Source organism: Lathyrus oleraceus, chromosome 1, assembly GCF_024323335.1.
Source record: "Lathyrus oleraceus cultivar Zhongwan6 chromosome 1, CAAS_Psat_ZW6_1.0, whole genome shotgun sequence".
Taxonomy (NCBI): Eukaryota; Viridiplantae; Streptophyta; class Magnoliopsida; order Fabales; family Fabaceae; genus Lathyrus; species Lathyrus oleraceus.
The window spans coordinates 435970821-435986022 of NC_066579.1; the positions used below are offsets into that span (position 1 = coordinate 435970821).

The 15202-nt window shown below is 32.9% G+C and overlaps 2 protein-coding genes across 2 annotated transcripts; both read right to left on the reverse strand.

Annotated features, from left to right (window-relative positions):
- Window positions 1-879: 879 nt before the first annotated feature.
- Window positions 880-3602, reverse strand: LOC127115016 (probable LRR receptor-like serine/threonine-protein kinase At3g47570). Its single transcript, XM_051046705.1, has 2 exons — window positions 1352-3602; window positions 880-1220 (listed from the first exon to the last, which is right to left on the reverse strand). Exons 1-2 carry the CDS (start codon window positions 3600-3602, stop codon window positions 880-882), a joined length of 2592 nt encoding a protein of 863 aa, XP_050902662.1.
- Window positions 3603-10557: 6955 nt separating this feature from the next.
- On the reverse strand, window positions 10558-11695 carry LOC127115029 (LRR receptor-like serine/threonine-protein kinase SIK1). Its single transcript, XM_051046711.1, has 3 exons — window positions 11302-11695; window positions 11125-11160; window positions 10558-11021 (listed from the first exon to the last, which is right to left on the reverse strand). Exons 1-3 carry the CDS (start codon window positions 11693-11695, stop codon window positions 10558-10560), a joined length of 894 nt encoding a protein of 297 aa, XP_050902668.1.
- Between the last annotated feature and the right edge of the window lie 3507 nt (window positions 11696-15202).

Here is a 15202-nt window from a genome sequence, read left to right on the forward strand (position 1 = left end):
TTATTTCTTCAACTTCCTCCTTCAAGTTCTCTTTCTCTTCTTTCTCTCTTTTCTTACTAACTCTGGTAAATCAAAAGTGAATGAAGAAAAGAAAAAACATAAAGGAAACAATTAGTAAACTTGTTTGTCCTTTAGTGACTTAATTTGAGAAATAACTAACTTGTCCTTGCCAATTTCTCATGTTCACCAAAATTCGCCTCATCAAAATTATAAAATTGTCCTCTCTTACTAATTAATAAAGAATAAGAGAATTTGATTAAAGCTTAATCTCTACTTAACTCAGTAATTATTCAAATTGTCTCACCTAATAGAAAATTAGAGGCTAAAAGGATACGGGATATTACAATTTCAATTATTGAAGAGGAGGAGATGATTTTTAATTATCAAGAGATAGATTTTGGTGCTTTGCGGAGAAAAAAATGAGAGAAAAACACTTTGCGAAGAAATAAAATGAATTTTAGGATAAAGGCTTCAGTGAAAAACAAATCATCTTTTGTAAGTGAAAAGAATCATATTAATTTTGTTTCTTGAGCCACGCGGTCGATATGTAATGGGAAATGGTAATAGAGTAAATTTAAGAAAAATTATATATAAGCTAACCATGAAGAAGAAACTCAGGCCAATCAATAAGAGAATAACAATGAAATTTACCTTGCTAATAAATATTACATCCGTTTCTTTATATAAGTGGAGATAAATTATTTTTAAATTGTTTGAATAATTAATATATCTAATATATAAACGGATCAAATATATTTGTTATTCAATAAATTTAAAAATTCAAAAGAAACAAAGATAGTAATATTTTATATTACATATACCTTAAAATGTCATTATAGAATATAAGGTACTATGTGATTTATAATTCACTCCTTAATTTTATGTTTTGATTCCCTTTTTTAAACGGAGGAATAAGGTTTTGATTTTAATCAATGATGTACTTACATCTATAATATTAATTCGTGCCTCAGGTGAATCTTCACAACATCTCAATGCTAAGGCTAAAATTTCATGAATTTCTTTCTCATGTTGAGAGCCTAAATTGAAATCCACAATTTCCATGATTGATCTTCCCATTGATTCACTAATCCAAGTTTTCAATGTTAATTCTCCTGCAAACATTTCATTTGTTGGCTTCTTTGCTGTGAAGATTTCCATTAGCATTATTCCATAGCTATACACATCTCCTTTAACCGAAATCACTCCCTTAGAACCATACTCTACATGTCACAATCAATAACTAGTTATCAAATAAAATATGTATTAAAAGTTTATTTAATTTTACAAGAGAATTTATCTGACTAAATTAAAATTAATAAGTTATAATATGAATTTGAAGTGAAGAAATTACCTGGTGCAACATAACCAAGAGTAGCCAAAGTTTCAGTGTGAGTTTTGGAATGTCCTTCATCCAATAGCTTGGAAATGCCAAAATCACTTACATGTGCAACCATATCTTCATCCAGTAACACATTACTAGGCTTCAAATCACAATGAACCACTGGTATTGAAGAACCGTGATGAAGATACTCCAACGCAGACGCAACATCTATCATTATATTCAATCTTTGCAAGAAATCCAAACGAGAGTTATCAGAGTATAACCATTTTTCCAAACTTCCGTTTGTCATAAACTCCATCACTATAGATTTGAAATCAACATTTGAACAACCAGTGATAACTTGAACGAGATTTCGATGTCTAAGGTTGCGCATTGCATTGCATTCTGCATCAAAGCTTCTTGATGTTGATTCCGAGTTCAAGTCAAGTACTTTAATTGCTACCATCTTTCCACTAGAAAGCATTCCTTGATACACAGATCCAAAACCACCCTTTCCAAGTAAATTACTCTCATTGAATCCATTCGTTGCTTGCACAAGTTCGTAATAGGAAATCCTTCTTGGAGCCCCTAAAGTTGATAAATCATTTTCAACTGGATTTCCAATCTTCTTCCTTTTATGCATTCGAAGTATCATGCACGCAACAACCAAAATGCCTAACACGACGATTATCGATGAACTGCATATGATTAATATCATCTTTTTCATTGACTTTTTCCTAATTTGTTTATCACATGGAGGAACTTGAAAGTGAGGACTGCCACAAAGTTCTTTGTTATGAATGAAAGATTGAGCTGTGAAGGTTTTGAAAGGCCCTCCATTTGGAATCTCTCCTTCTAATCTATTGTATGATAGATTAAGGTACTTAAGATATGAAAGTGACTCTAAAGATTTTGGGATCGCACCGGTTATAAGATTTTGAGACAAGTCCAAGAAGTTCAAGCTTACCATTTCACTAAGTGATGTTGGGATAGGACCTTTCAATTTGTTATATGCTAAGGAGAGAGTTTCTAGAGTTGTCAAGAGACTTATGGTTGGTGGAATGTTGTTTGAAAATTGATTTTTTGAGAGATCTAATAGTACAAGAGCTCTCAAATTCTTAATCTCAAATGGAAGATTTCCAATTAAAGCATTAGAGGATAAGTTTACCTCTAAAATATCTTTGAGATTCCAAAAGGAAGAAGGTATCTTAGAGTTCAAGTTATTAGATCCAATGTGAAACTTTCTAAGAGAGGTCATGTTTCCCAAGCATGTTGGCAACACACCAAAAAGCTTATTGTTTGTTAAATACAACTCACTCAAACCCCTAATTTCACAAAGCTCATGAACTAAAGATCCTTGAAGTCCATTGTCATCAAGATCTAAATATTGAAGTTTATGTAACCCTTTAATTGTTATAGGGATTGGTCCATTTAAATCATTACTACTTAGAGATAATCGAATCAAATTGCTGATGTTTCCGATTTCTAGTGGAATATTTCCATTAATTCCACAAGAATTCGCCGAAAAGTTTTCTACAGATAAGTTTCCAATGGACTTGGGAAGGTTTGACAGTAAACTATTGTGTGATATATCAAGGTATTTCAAGTATCTACAACTTGTAAGTGAAGTAAGGAAGTTGAATTCATGAGAATCATCTATGAATGTCAAATTATTCCCAGCTAAGAAGAGTGATTCAAGGAATGTTAAATCTCCCAAAGAACTAGGTACAATTCCACTAAATTCATTTTCACTCAAGTCAAGTTGATACATACTAGAAGCATTGGATATACTATTTGGAATTTTTCCAACAAACTTGTTTCCATACAAGTGTAGTTGTAGTAGGTTTGAAAGGCCAAATCCCATATTTGATGGAAGATTTCCGGAGAGAGAATTTAGGTGAAGAAGAAAACTAACCAATGTTGAAATGTTGAGGACACTCAAAGGAATAGATCCAGTCAAGCTGTTATTTCCAAATTGTAGAAACTGAAGTTGATTGAGATGACCAATCTCCATCGGTATTGAACCGGTAAAAAAGTTATCTTGCAAAGTTAATCTTTGTAATGTTGAACAATTGCCAATTGATCGAGGAATGAATCCTTCCAAATAGTTAGCACGTAAAGTCAATATTTCAAGTTGAGGAAGATGATGACACATAGCCTGAGGGAGACTTCCATTTAAATTGTTTATGTCAAAGTTGATCTCAAGTAAAGAAGAAATGTTGAAGAGAGATTGTGGAATTGCACCTGTATGTGACACAAGATATGAAAGTATGAGTCTCATATTAAAGTTGTAATGAAGTAACATTGTCAAAGTTCATGGGTTTGTACAATCTATATAGGTGTTTAGACACTCTCATCTTATAAGTTAATTTTTTTTGAGTGAGATCAGAATTTATTTGACATTAAAAACAATGAGTTTTCAATCTTGATTTTTTTAGGGTCTGTTTGATTCCCTTTTTAAAAATAGGTTTTTAGTTTTTGAAAATTAAAAAACTAAAAACTCTTTTGATAAATAGTTTTTAAAAAAATGGTTTTGAAAACTGTTTTTATTTTTTAGTTTTAAAAACTAAAAAACCAAAACTTGTAAAAGCTGTTTTACTTTTGAATTTTTAAAACACAAAAATTGAAAACACATGAAAAATTGTAAATTTTCATTATTAATCATAATTACATTGATTTTTTAAATATGAATTTGTAATTGAAAATATGTTTTTGCTATGCTCATATGCGTAAGAGAATTATTTGCATTGGAAAAACTCAACAAATGAAGAATATTACTTTTGCACAAGAGAACACATTTTAATTGGTCGGATATTTTCATATTTATAACATGCACATTATATATTTATCTACTTTTTATTTTTTAATAAAATTTAATTATCATTCTTTTATGTATTCATTATGTGATTGTGTATTTTTTTTATATGAACATTCCGTGAAATTACATTAAAAAATATTTAACTTATAGAAAACAAATGAAAATTTGTAACATTGTAAAATAATAATTTATAAATTTTTTCTCTTTTAAGAAAATTAAATTAACAAAAACACAAGTAAAATGATATGATCGGAATAAAATTAACTTGCAAATAGTATTTTATAATAAATTATAAAGAGATTAATGGAGATGTACTAACCTAGTAAAAAAAAATTACACAATCATTCAATAAAAAAAAATATCATTTTGCTATATCATATAAATAATTTTAACTTTTTTTAATATGACTTAGTGAGATATAATCGTTATTGATCAAAAGTGTAAAATTAATTTACACTATTAATGTATCATCCATTTTCTCAATTGTAACATAATTGTTTAAAATTTTAAATTAAAAAAATAAATTAGTTTAATTAATTACTGAAATAATTTTATTCTTTTTTTAATAACTATTTAATATAGATAATATTTTATCATTTACTTATAATCACACTATTTTTAAAAGTAAAAATCAAACAATATTTGAATTAATTTTTAAAAACAAATCAACCAAACAAATTTTTTCTTTTATTATCTCAAAAATAGTTTTACAAAACAAAGCTTCCAAATAAATTTTTATTTTGTTTTCATCCTAAAAATAATTCTTAAAACTAATTTATAAAACAGTTTTTAAAAATAAAAAGTTAAAATTGAATCAAACAACCCTAGTCTTTGATTTTTCATTCCTTTACTAAACACATCATTGTTTTTTGAAGTGTCTAGGTAACATGTTTTTTGATGGGCACATTTAAGTAACCAAAAAGTTAAAGGCGTGTACTTGGAAATTATAGTGTCTTGGTGTGTAAGACCTTTTTGGCCAGAGCGCAATAATTAGGAATAGTACGATGGATATTGCATTCAATTTGTAAATTCTTTTTACAAAAAGTATACGACAACTTATAAGATCACACTCACATAAGAACAAGTTAATGGGAGAAAATAAATAACTCAAGTTTATTCCATTGTGAGGTCTTAAAATACACTAGTATTAATTAGATAAACACGATATATTATTAGATATGGTGTACTTAAGTGCAATATAGAACACCGTAAAGTATGATGTATTTAAGTGAAATAAGAAACATTATAAAGTCCGATGTATTTAAGTAAAATATGGAACATTATAAGATACAATACACTTAAGTGAAATATAGTACATCGTAAGGTACAATGTATTTAGTGGATTTGTCTGACTTGCAACCAACACAAACAATTCTATAAATAGAGCAATTGTGTTAAAGTATTTGTTGTTCGACTAAAATTCATTTTGTGAAATCCTAGTCACACTTATCTCTCTCTCTCTCTCTCTCTCTCTCTCTCTCTCTCTCTCAAAGTCTTCATTCATAATAGCTAACACTAATATTGAATGCATTATGTTCGTGTGAATTAAGTAGAGGTGTTGTTGTCCGTTTAGTGCTTCTGATCATTCCTGATTCCGCATCAACTATTAATCACCACAAGAGGTAACCATTCTATCAATGATCATGCTCATTTATAAGAATATACTTAAGGGAAATATTATTTTCTACTACGTATTTTAATCGCAATTTCCCATCACGATGTCATGTCATTTGATTAGACTACACTATCCAAATCACGAGTTGCTTTAGCCGATGTGGCCCGAGTACTGGATTTCTCCCGCAAGGGAGTAAAGGAGTTTGAGATGTCTCTGAACGAAGCTCAAAAGAGTTTGAATAAGGCTCAAGATGGCTTCCATAAGTTGCGTCTCAAAAAACATGGATTTATCCATGAGTATGCCAAGTTGGTGAAGGACAGTTATTCCATTAAGCAGGTTTCTTTTGAGAATTTACAAAGGAAAATTGATTTTTTCCATTATAGGATGCAAATATATATCAAAGCAAAAAATTTTCCCTAAGAAAGGGACAAGGGACAGTGGATGAGAGGCTAATATTGTGTCAGACTTATAGTTTTTTCCAAGGTGCTCTTTCCCGATGTTATACTTATTGTTGACTGAATTAATATTCACCATTATTTCTTTTATTGTATTTCTCTTTCTTTTTTTTCTTATCTTTATTTTTACCTACTATGTGCATTGCCAGGAGTCCCGAGTTCTCTTCACTAGGAATTGGTTGGCATCTGAGGTCGTACTTGAAAGTTTTATTGGACTTCTCCGAGAACTGTGCCCGACCAAGGGTCGGTTACCCCTTTCCTTCCCCAATTTTGAACTTGGTTTAAACCGACATAGTGGAGACTCACATATGTGTTATGGAGTGACTACCTACAAAGAAAGGGTGTGCCTTGATCACCACTCTGTTTTATGGTGTGATTTCTTTATTCCTGCAACTTTCGACATGAAGTTTTAATTGCTTTAGTCGCACACATATGGGGTTTATGACAACATGCCTTACTCATTTATATTCTTTGTGATTATAAATAAGAGATTTTATTAAAAATTGATTTTAAGAGATATTACATAATAACGTAAAATTTATTTTAAACATGTTAAATAGAGATACCTAACCAAGCAACTACATCACACTTATTGATCTTGAGGAAACTTGGTGTGGTATATCTTGGACGGATCTAGTCTTACCTCACAAATATATCTTGCAATCATCATTAGTGATTCATATCATACTTTGTGGGATCACTAGTCCTATACTTTGGTGGTTGATCGTCATTTCTCCAAACTATTTGATGCAGGAGGCCCTGCTGATCTCAATTACATTTTCTTCACTTTTCCAGCCTCTGTCGTGCTTCAATGCTTTATGTATCCTTTGAGATTCCACCAGATCACCATATACTGTTACCAATTCATCATGGTTATTATGATATTTCATCTTTAGGTGGACTGGAGAGGCCACCTCTTCTAGTGTTATCGCAAAGGGTTTGCCTAGGATGCAACTATAGACAATCTTATAGGAGATTGAACATATGTAGATCGAACATTCTAGTGTATCTTCCTAATCCAAGTGTGACTATCAGTTCGATGTATCCCCAAGAGAGACTTAGTGTGTTGTTAAAATCTAGTGGGTTAGATCTTTCGTATGGTGACAACTTCTCTCTCATTAGTCCGAGCTTCTCAAAAAGCTATGCATACATGATGTCACACTAGTTCCCCCTGTTTATGAGGAATCATATATACATTGAAGTTGTCCATAACCACTTTTATTACGAGGGGAAATATTTTATTTGGGATCCCGCCCACCTTCTCGCTATTGCAAAACCAGAGGATAGGCTTTTATGGTTTCCCTTCAGAAGTTGCTTATCCTTCTCTGTTGATTTCCTTTATATCAATGACTCTTCACTTAATGGTGCCCTTGGACGAGTCCCTTGGTCTGAGAAGGCCTCTAATAATGAATATGATGTAATATCATATGAGATCCTTCCCTTTGCCTCCTCCCACGACCTCCATATTCTTCTTATAAGACCCTTTTTCCAGACGATGGGGTCGTTTCTTGCTTTATTTCTTTCCATATCATCTTTTTGACCGCCTTCATAGGTGTAGCGGGTGAGTTTCCCAGTCTTGATCAACCCTTCAATCAACTCCTTAATGTAGGCGTATTCATTAGGGTTGTGGTCGTGGATCTTAAGGAAATGACAATACCTTTTTATGTTAGTCATGGGAGTATAAGACGAGAACCTAGCTTGAGGTCCCCTGTCCCCATCATACCGACAATGATTATTGTGTCTTTTCGGTCCTTGCTCATTTCTTGGGTGTCATGCTTCCCGGACTATTTCTACCTCTTTGTCTATGATTTTTTCCTTATAATTGATGTAACATTGGACCCTAGTTAAAAGATAGTTTAAACTACATGCCCATTCTAGCTCTAAATTATCGCATAACATATAGTCTGATCTCAATCCCTTTTTAAATATCCAACATTTTAATCTGTCATTCACTCTGCCGACTTCCAATGCTACTTTTATGAATCGATCAATGTACTCATGTTAGGCCTCCTTCTTCTTTTGTTGAATTCCACTAAGTACAAATATCGTAGTGGATTTTTGTTTTCAAGTAGTGAATTGGACGCCAAAAGAGTAGTAAATTTATTTCTAGGAGTTTATGCTTCTATCTGGGTGGGCTTCGAAATATATCATTGTGGATCCTTTAAGGGTTAGCATGAATAATTTTCATTTCATGGCCCCTAGATGTGGTAGTAGTCGAGTATAGTGTCCACATGCTCAATATTCTCGTCGAGATTTCCCAAGCCGTCATAATTGTCTAACTTTGGGGGTTTCTCGAGGGACTTTTGGATCTTGCTATCAAATATGTGCTTCAAGAATGGATTCCTCTTCTTTTTGAAAACCTGCATTTTGAAGATGTGCCTCTCATTTATCCGGGAGCAGCGAGACGATAAATGGTGGGGGCGATAATCTTTAAGGGGTGTGGCTTCCTCCTCTTCCCAGACTTACATGATGGTGTATAGTGTTCTCGATGATGGGTGCTATATTAGGATCTAGGTAATGAACTATGTTGCGAGATGGCGTCAAAAAAGACTAGTTTTGGTTCAATTCCTTGATCTATGTGTGATAGCACCTTACATACAGAAGATTCCCGGGGAGGAGCACATTGAAAATTTTCTCCAGTTTAGAGTACTCCTTCATCCAATGAGTGTGAGTTTTGTTGTTACACCAGGTTATAAAGATTGTTGAATAGATCATTAACACATTTCATACCTAGATAGACCTTCAGCTGTTGGAGACTTTGATGCATCTCCGAGAATTGTTGGCTGCGACAAAGATGGCTCGAAGTCTAGCCTTGAAGTGGTTGCTCAAACGACTGGAAAATCAAGAGGACTGGGAATGTCCCTTGGCTGATTGTCTGAGGGAATTGATATTGCAATTGAGGAACATGAAAAAAAGTCATCAGGATATGATCGATTTCGACCGTTGGGGGAACTAAGTCTCTTCCATAAGATCTAGAACATTGCTTGTGGAAGCGGTCATGATAGTGACAAATTATTATGTGGTTGATCGAGTATTGATGGGTGATTTGAACGAGGAAAAGAGGAGTGAGAGATTGCTGAGTTGCACTGAAGAGATTGTGGTTTCTCATGGAATTTTGTGGAAATCAGATGTCGATTCTCACAGACAATGTTACTGTTTCGTTCAAAAACCAAAAATAGTTGATGAAGAAGTGTGATGGGCTTCAGGTGCGGTGTATCATGTTTTTGGTACGGAGGAGCGAGGGTGAATATGCATGGTTAGCACTTCAACACTCAAATAAGTGAATGAATGAGAAGAACTATAAGTGTGAGAATGAGTAAAATATTTGAGTCTTGTTGTATGAAAAGCTTTATATAGAGATAACAGTTAGAACTGCTTCCACTTGATCCGACATCTAGTCCAAATCATCTTTCGATTAAATTTGAAGGTGGAAAGTTGACAAAAAATCAAGGTTGTGTGCTCCGAGCAAGAACGAGGTCGTACCTATTCCTTTATATTTTCCTTCATATCATTTGTTTTTGGGTCTTGACATTAGGCATGACAACATAACCCATACCCGCAGGTACCCGCCCGAACCCGCCCCGAAGTTGACGGGTAAAACCCGCTTTGAATGGGTTTGGATTTGTGTTTGAGTTTTCTCCGATTATAAAATATGGGGACGGGTCGGGTAATGGGGACACTAGTACCCACTCCGAACTCGCCCCGTTTATTTGATTATGTACACTATTATTTATTTTTAATGATTTAGAATATTAAATAAGTGACCAATATTTTAATATTTTGATTTGTATTAATTACTTAAAATATTCAAAATGTATGTATGAATTTTTTTTAGATTGCTTTATTTTATTATTTATAATATAATTTGATTTAAAAATAAATAAATATTTATATTAAAAAAATTGATTTCAATAAATGAATGATGACGGGGTGAGGATACCCGAACCAAACCCAAATCCGTTTGGATTTGGGGCGGGAAACGGGGATTATTTAGGGATTCGAGTTTGGATTTGGGATAGATAAAAACCGTCTCAGATCCGGCCCGTTACCCTGCCTACTTCACATGTCATTTGTTGAAACCTATTACTCTAAAAGCATAAAGTGATGCTAATTGGGCTAATGACAATTCTGATAAACACTTTTATTTAGGCTTTTGTATTTTCTTTCGCATAAATCTTGTCTTTTAGAGCTCCAAAAAATCAATACTTATTAGGTCCATCATTGATGTTGAATACCACAACATTGCTCACACTACAACTGAATTACTCTGTATCTAGTCTTTTATAACAATTTATTTTTAAGCTATTACTTCACTAATATGTGATGTTTTGAGTGTCTATACTTTAACTCACAATCCCATCCATGCATGTATCAAACATATATTTATATAAACACTTTCAAGAAACAATAAATAAACAATCAATTTGTTGGTGAAAAATATCTTACCCTCCAAGTTGTTATTAGAAAGATATAAATATTGAAGCTTGGTCAAGTTTCCAATGTCAGCTGACAAAGGTCCTTTATCAAAATTATTGAATGATAACTCTAAATCTTCCAACTCTTTGCAATAACGCCAAACCTTTGGCACCTTTCCAGAAAACTCATTAGCAAAAAGATAGAGTAATTTAAGATTTGGAAGTCCTTGACAAACATTTGATGGAAGAATTCCAGACAGATTATTGAAACCAAGATTCAAATATTGCAACGATGATGAGTTGTCGAACATAAATAATATGTTGCCTGTGAGGATATTATATTCAAGGTTCACTGTTTTCAATTGTGTAAGATCGATGATTCCTTTCGGAATTTCTCCTGTAAACCAATATATTTAATCATAGGAAAGACATGAAACTGAATTCATTATCATGCATGTTATGTTGTATTGGTAGTGTGAGTGTGAGTTTATCCATCATACCTGTTAAAGAGTTATTTGATAAATGGAGTTCTTGAAGTGAAGACATATTTGAAATTGTTGTTGGTATGTTTCCAGACAGCTTCACGTTATCTCGAATATTCAAAATCCGTAACCTACGAAGTTGACCAATAACATGTGGAATGGTTCCTGAAATGAAATATGATAAAGTTGACAAATTGGATAGATTAATTTTAAACAACTTTTGTGGTAACTCACCATGGAAACTATTGCCTTGTAAGTCAAGAACAACAAGAAAAGAGAGATTTCCCAATTGAGGTGAAATGGTGCCTTGAAGGCCCATGTTACTAAGATTCAATGCTTTTACTCTTCCATGATGTTCATCACAAGTAACACCAACCCATTTGCAAGAGGATAAAAAAGAAGATTTAGAGGGAATTGACCAATTACTTAGCATATGATAAGGGTCTAAGGTGATAGAGGATTTGAATCCAAGAAGTGCAAATTCATCGGTGGTGATGCTTTTTTTAGTACTCATAACTAAGCAGGTGAAGAAGAAATAGTAGAGTGAGGCAGAGAGAGTACAGAGCCAAATCGAGTATGGTTTAGACATTTTCAATTCGATAAACGAACGAGTCTAAGAACCAACCAACATATTTATATAGAAAATAGTAACAAGTAAGTGTGTTTAGGGAACATGTTATGAGTAACCTAATCAAGATTAACTTTGCTAAAGACTTTATGACTATGGTAGAACAATTTTTTACATTGCAAGTAAGACTGCAAGACTAAAGGGACTATGGTAGAACATTTTTTACATTGCAAGTAAGACCGTAAGACTAAGGGGTGTTGGGTGTAATGGACTTTTCATTCATTTAACTTCACCCTCACTTGTATCTTGTATCTAACACCCCCCAACATTGATGAATCAACTTTATTAACCTTATAAATTTTTCAATCATTTTCAAAATTCACTCACAATTTGCGCAAACTCTAAAAGATCCAGAGCAATACCGGAAATTCCAAAGCAGTTATCGGAAATTTCAAAACAATACATTTTTTCTTGGAAATTTCAAAATTTATGTGAGAATCCTTCGATTTTGTATCAAAAATTTATGAAATTTCAGTATTTTTCTAAAAATTTTAGAGTTTCCGGTATTTTATTATAAAATTTTACTGGAAATTTATGAATTTTTGATAGTGAATTTTTTTTGGATTTTTTTCGAAAATTTCAAAATTTTCGATGATATGTGGGAAATTTCAAAATTTTCTAGAATTTAATTGGTATTTTTCTTTTTTTCGTTTCTGCAGTGAAATACACCGGAAAGGACGACACCATTGTAGGCAGAGCCACAAATAAAGTGGCAGTCCAAACCAGGGATGTTGAGACTGAGTATTCCCAACTACGGGTTGGACGAATAGTTCCAACTAGTTCACACCGGAAATAATTGACAAAGCAGGGGCAATTCCGCGCATCCCGTAGCACCCGACGTCGAGCGGTGAGATCAGAGGAGCAACCCAGAGATGATGTTGAGAATGTTCATGCTTAGGAGGTGCAGGTTCAGGCTGTTCATGACTCAACGGTTGAGACAAATGCGATACATTTTGCGGATGAGGTGATAGATGAGGAGGTCCAGCCAAAAGTCCATGTGGCCGCCGCGGATCCGATCCCTTCTGCTACTGTTGATACATAGGTTACGACTCCTGCTTCTACAGAGCCATCTCTGCACACTGATGGAGCATTTTTGGGAGGACCCATTGATCGATTGATGCTTACCGAGTATACTGACCATGACGTATACCAATTATGGCAGGGAGAGGTATATATATTTAATGTTTAAGTTTAATTTATTTATATTGTTCCATGATGTGTTGAAAGCTAGGTGACATCCCACAGGTGAAGATGAAGAACATCCCCAAGACTCCGATGCTTGAGCAAGTCAGGCGAATTGTACATGATTTTGGTCTCCTCTTATTTGCCGACTGCTCACTCACCATGCTCGACGCTTCACTTCTTACTGCTTTTGTTGAGCGATGGCACACAGAGACATCTTCCTTTCATCTTTCGTTTAGACATTACTATTATTTTTATATATTATTTGTATATTATTAGTATATATTTGTAATATTACGAACAACATTTTTTATTAGATAACATTTTGGATCTTTCATTGATGCATGATGAACATAATTTAACATTTGACAAAGGGTTACATAACTTAGACAGACAATTACATAACTTAAGAAAACAATAATTAATAAGAAATCTTAAACACTATCAGATGATTCTGGACGTTTCAGCATCTTAATTATGTCTTCGACAGATCTTGAAATCTTCGCATCTAACTCGATCGCAGCTTAGTTAGCCTAGGACGAAATAATCTCCACATAACCATAAAATCTTCGTCGGTCTTCAACTCAATAAGGTTGTATTTCACCATTTCAATAGTATCAATACAATCTTTATGAAACTCAATCTTTTTCACCTTTTTGTTATCAGTATCAGGAAACAATTTATTCAACGTGGATATCAACACAGCGAGAGATATGGTGATATTCAGAAGCCGGAACTCCACAGGAGGTGCAATTCCGTTGAAGTACACTTCTGCCTTAATAAAAAACTGAGAAAAAGATATTTTGAGATGTTTTTCTCAACAACATGTAACCCCTATTTATACAAATTTAAATTCATTATAGACCATATAAAACGGTCGGTGCAATCACAGCCCTCCAGAACTGTCGGCAAAATCCTAACCGTTTGAAATCTTATAAAATTGAACTACCGAAAATTTTACTTTGATTGAAGTTTCCGATATAACATGGTAATTTTAAAAAATACCGGTAACACTGAAACGTCTCAGAGTTTTTAAAAATTTCAATATTCGTTCATATCGGAAATTATGCATACACTACCAGAAATTTTGGTTGTACCGGAATTTTTGATTTGCCTATCAAAAATTTTATACACAAATTTGATTCAAAATTTTAGCAGGGACACTTTTGAAATTATGAAATTTTGTAGGGGTGTCAGGTACAAAAGAGGGGGTGGCTAAATGACACTAAAGAACACTAAAGAATGATACTAAATGGACTTAGGTTGTGGCGTGTCATCCTTTCTATGAGATATGGGCCGATCTCATTGGAAATAGATGATATCTTTCCTTTCTCTTGAGCCATCTCTCTCATACTTCATCTAATAAGTGAGAATTGACAAAAATTAGTTAAATAAAAAGTATTTTTTAAAAAGTGAGAAAGAAGATAATGAGTGGCTAAGATGATAATTGAACGCAATTTATTCTTATAATATTTTTAACAACAACAACAACTAACTTTTAAAAGTTACATCTATACTTTCCTAACTAGCATCAAACACTTTTAACAAGTATGCACTTAACAAAATAATTCTAGTAATTACAAGAGAAAAGATTACTATAAGGAAACAATCTTAAAACTTTTTTCTGTTCTTGTAATCCATCGTAGATAATGGTGTTGTACTTCATGCAATTGCTTTCATTATCACTATTTTTATTATATTAAGTTTGAATTTCAACACTTTACATCCAATATAAATCTTTATGGTATTTACATCCTAATTGGTTGGTGAGGGTTTTATCTGAATCATTGATGTTTCATGTAGATTGATGACTGACAATGTATTGACAATTGTTATTTTATAAATGAATGACAAAGATTCGTTACTTATAAATAAAATACGCTAAAATAGTTTACCCCTAGGTTGACCGCTCAACCAGGGAAATATGTTGTGAATAAAATATTTAAAAAATTGCACTAAAATATTTTTCCCCTCGGTTGACAACTCAACTGAGGGAATATGTTAAAAAATAATATATTTAAAAAATGCGCTAACATGCACGTTTGGGGTTCGAAGGTGGTTTATCAAAACTTTTTCCCTCGATTGTCAGCTTAATTGACATAATTGATATTTTTTTTAAATTAAAATGTGACGTGAGTATGGTTTATAACTCGTTTGTTCGTTGCCTGAGGTGAAAGCTTTGTAAAAAAATATATTTTTTGTTGTGGTGTTTTTTTAGAAGTGGTATGCATGCAAGTCATTTAGTTTACTCTTGCTCTTTCATTATATGGTTGAAGAAATATTACA

Bases quoted from the DNA above. Each gene is read 5' to 3' on its own strand.
- LOC127115016 (XM_051046705.1), bottom strand. From the start codon at position 3,602: ATGAGACTCATACTTTCATATCTTGTGTCACATACAGGTGCAATTCCA. The intron at 1,221-1,351 runs GTAATTTCTTCA...TGTGACATGTAG, and splicing joins TCTTGGTTATGTTGCACCAG to AGTATGGTTCTAAGGGAGTG.
- LOC127115029 (XM_051046711.1), bottom strand. From the start codon at position 11,695: ATGTCTAAACCATACTCGATTTGGCTCTGTACTCTCTCTGCCTCACTC. The intron at 11,161-11,301 runs ATTTGTCAACTT...ATATGTCTTCAC, and splicing joins GTTTAAAATTAATCTATCCA to TTCAAGAACTCCATTTATCA. The intron at 11,022-11,124 runs GTATGATGGATA...ATTGGTTTACAG, and splicing joins ATCAAATAACTCTTTAACAG to GAGAAATTCCGAAAGGAATC.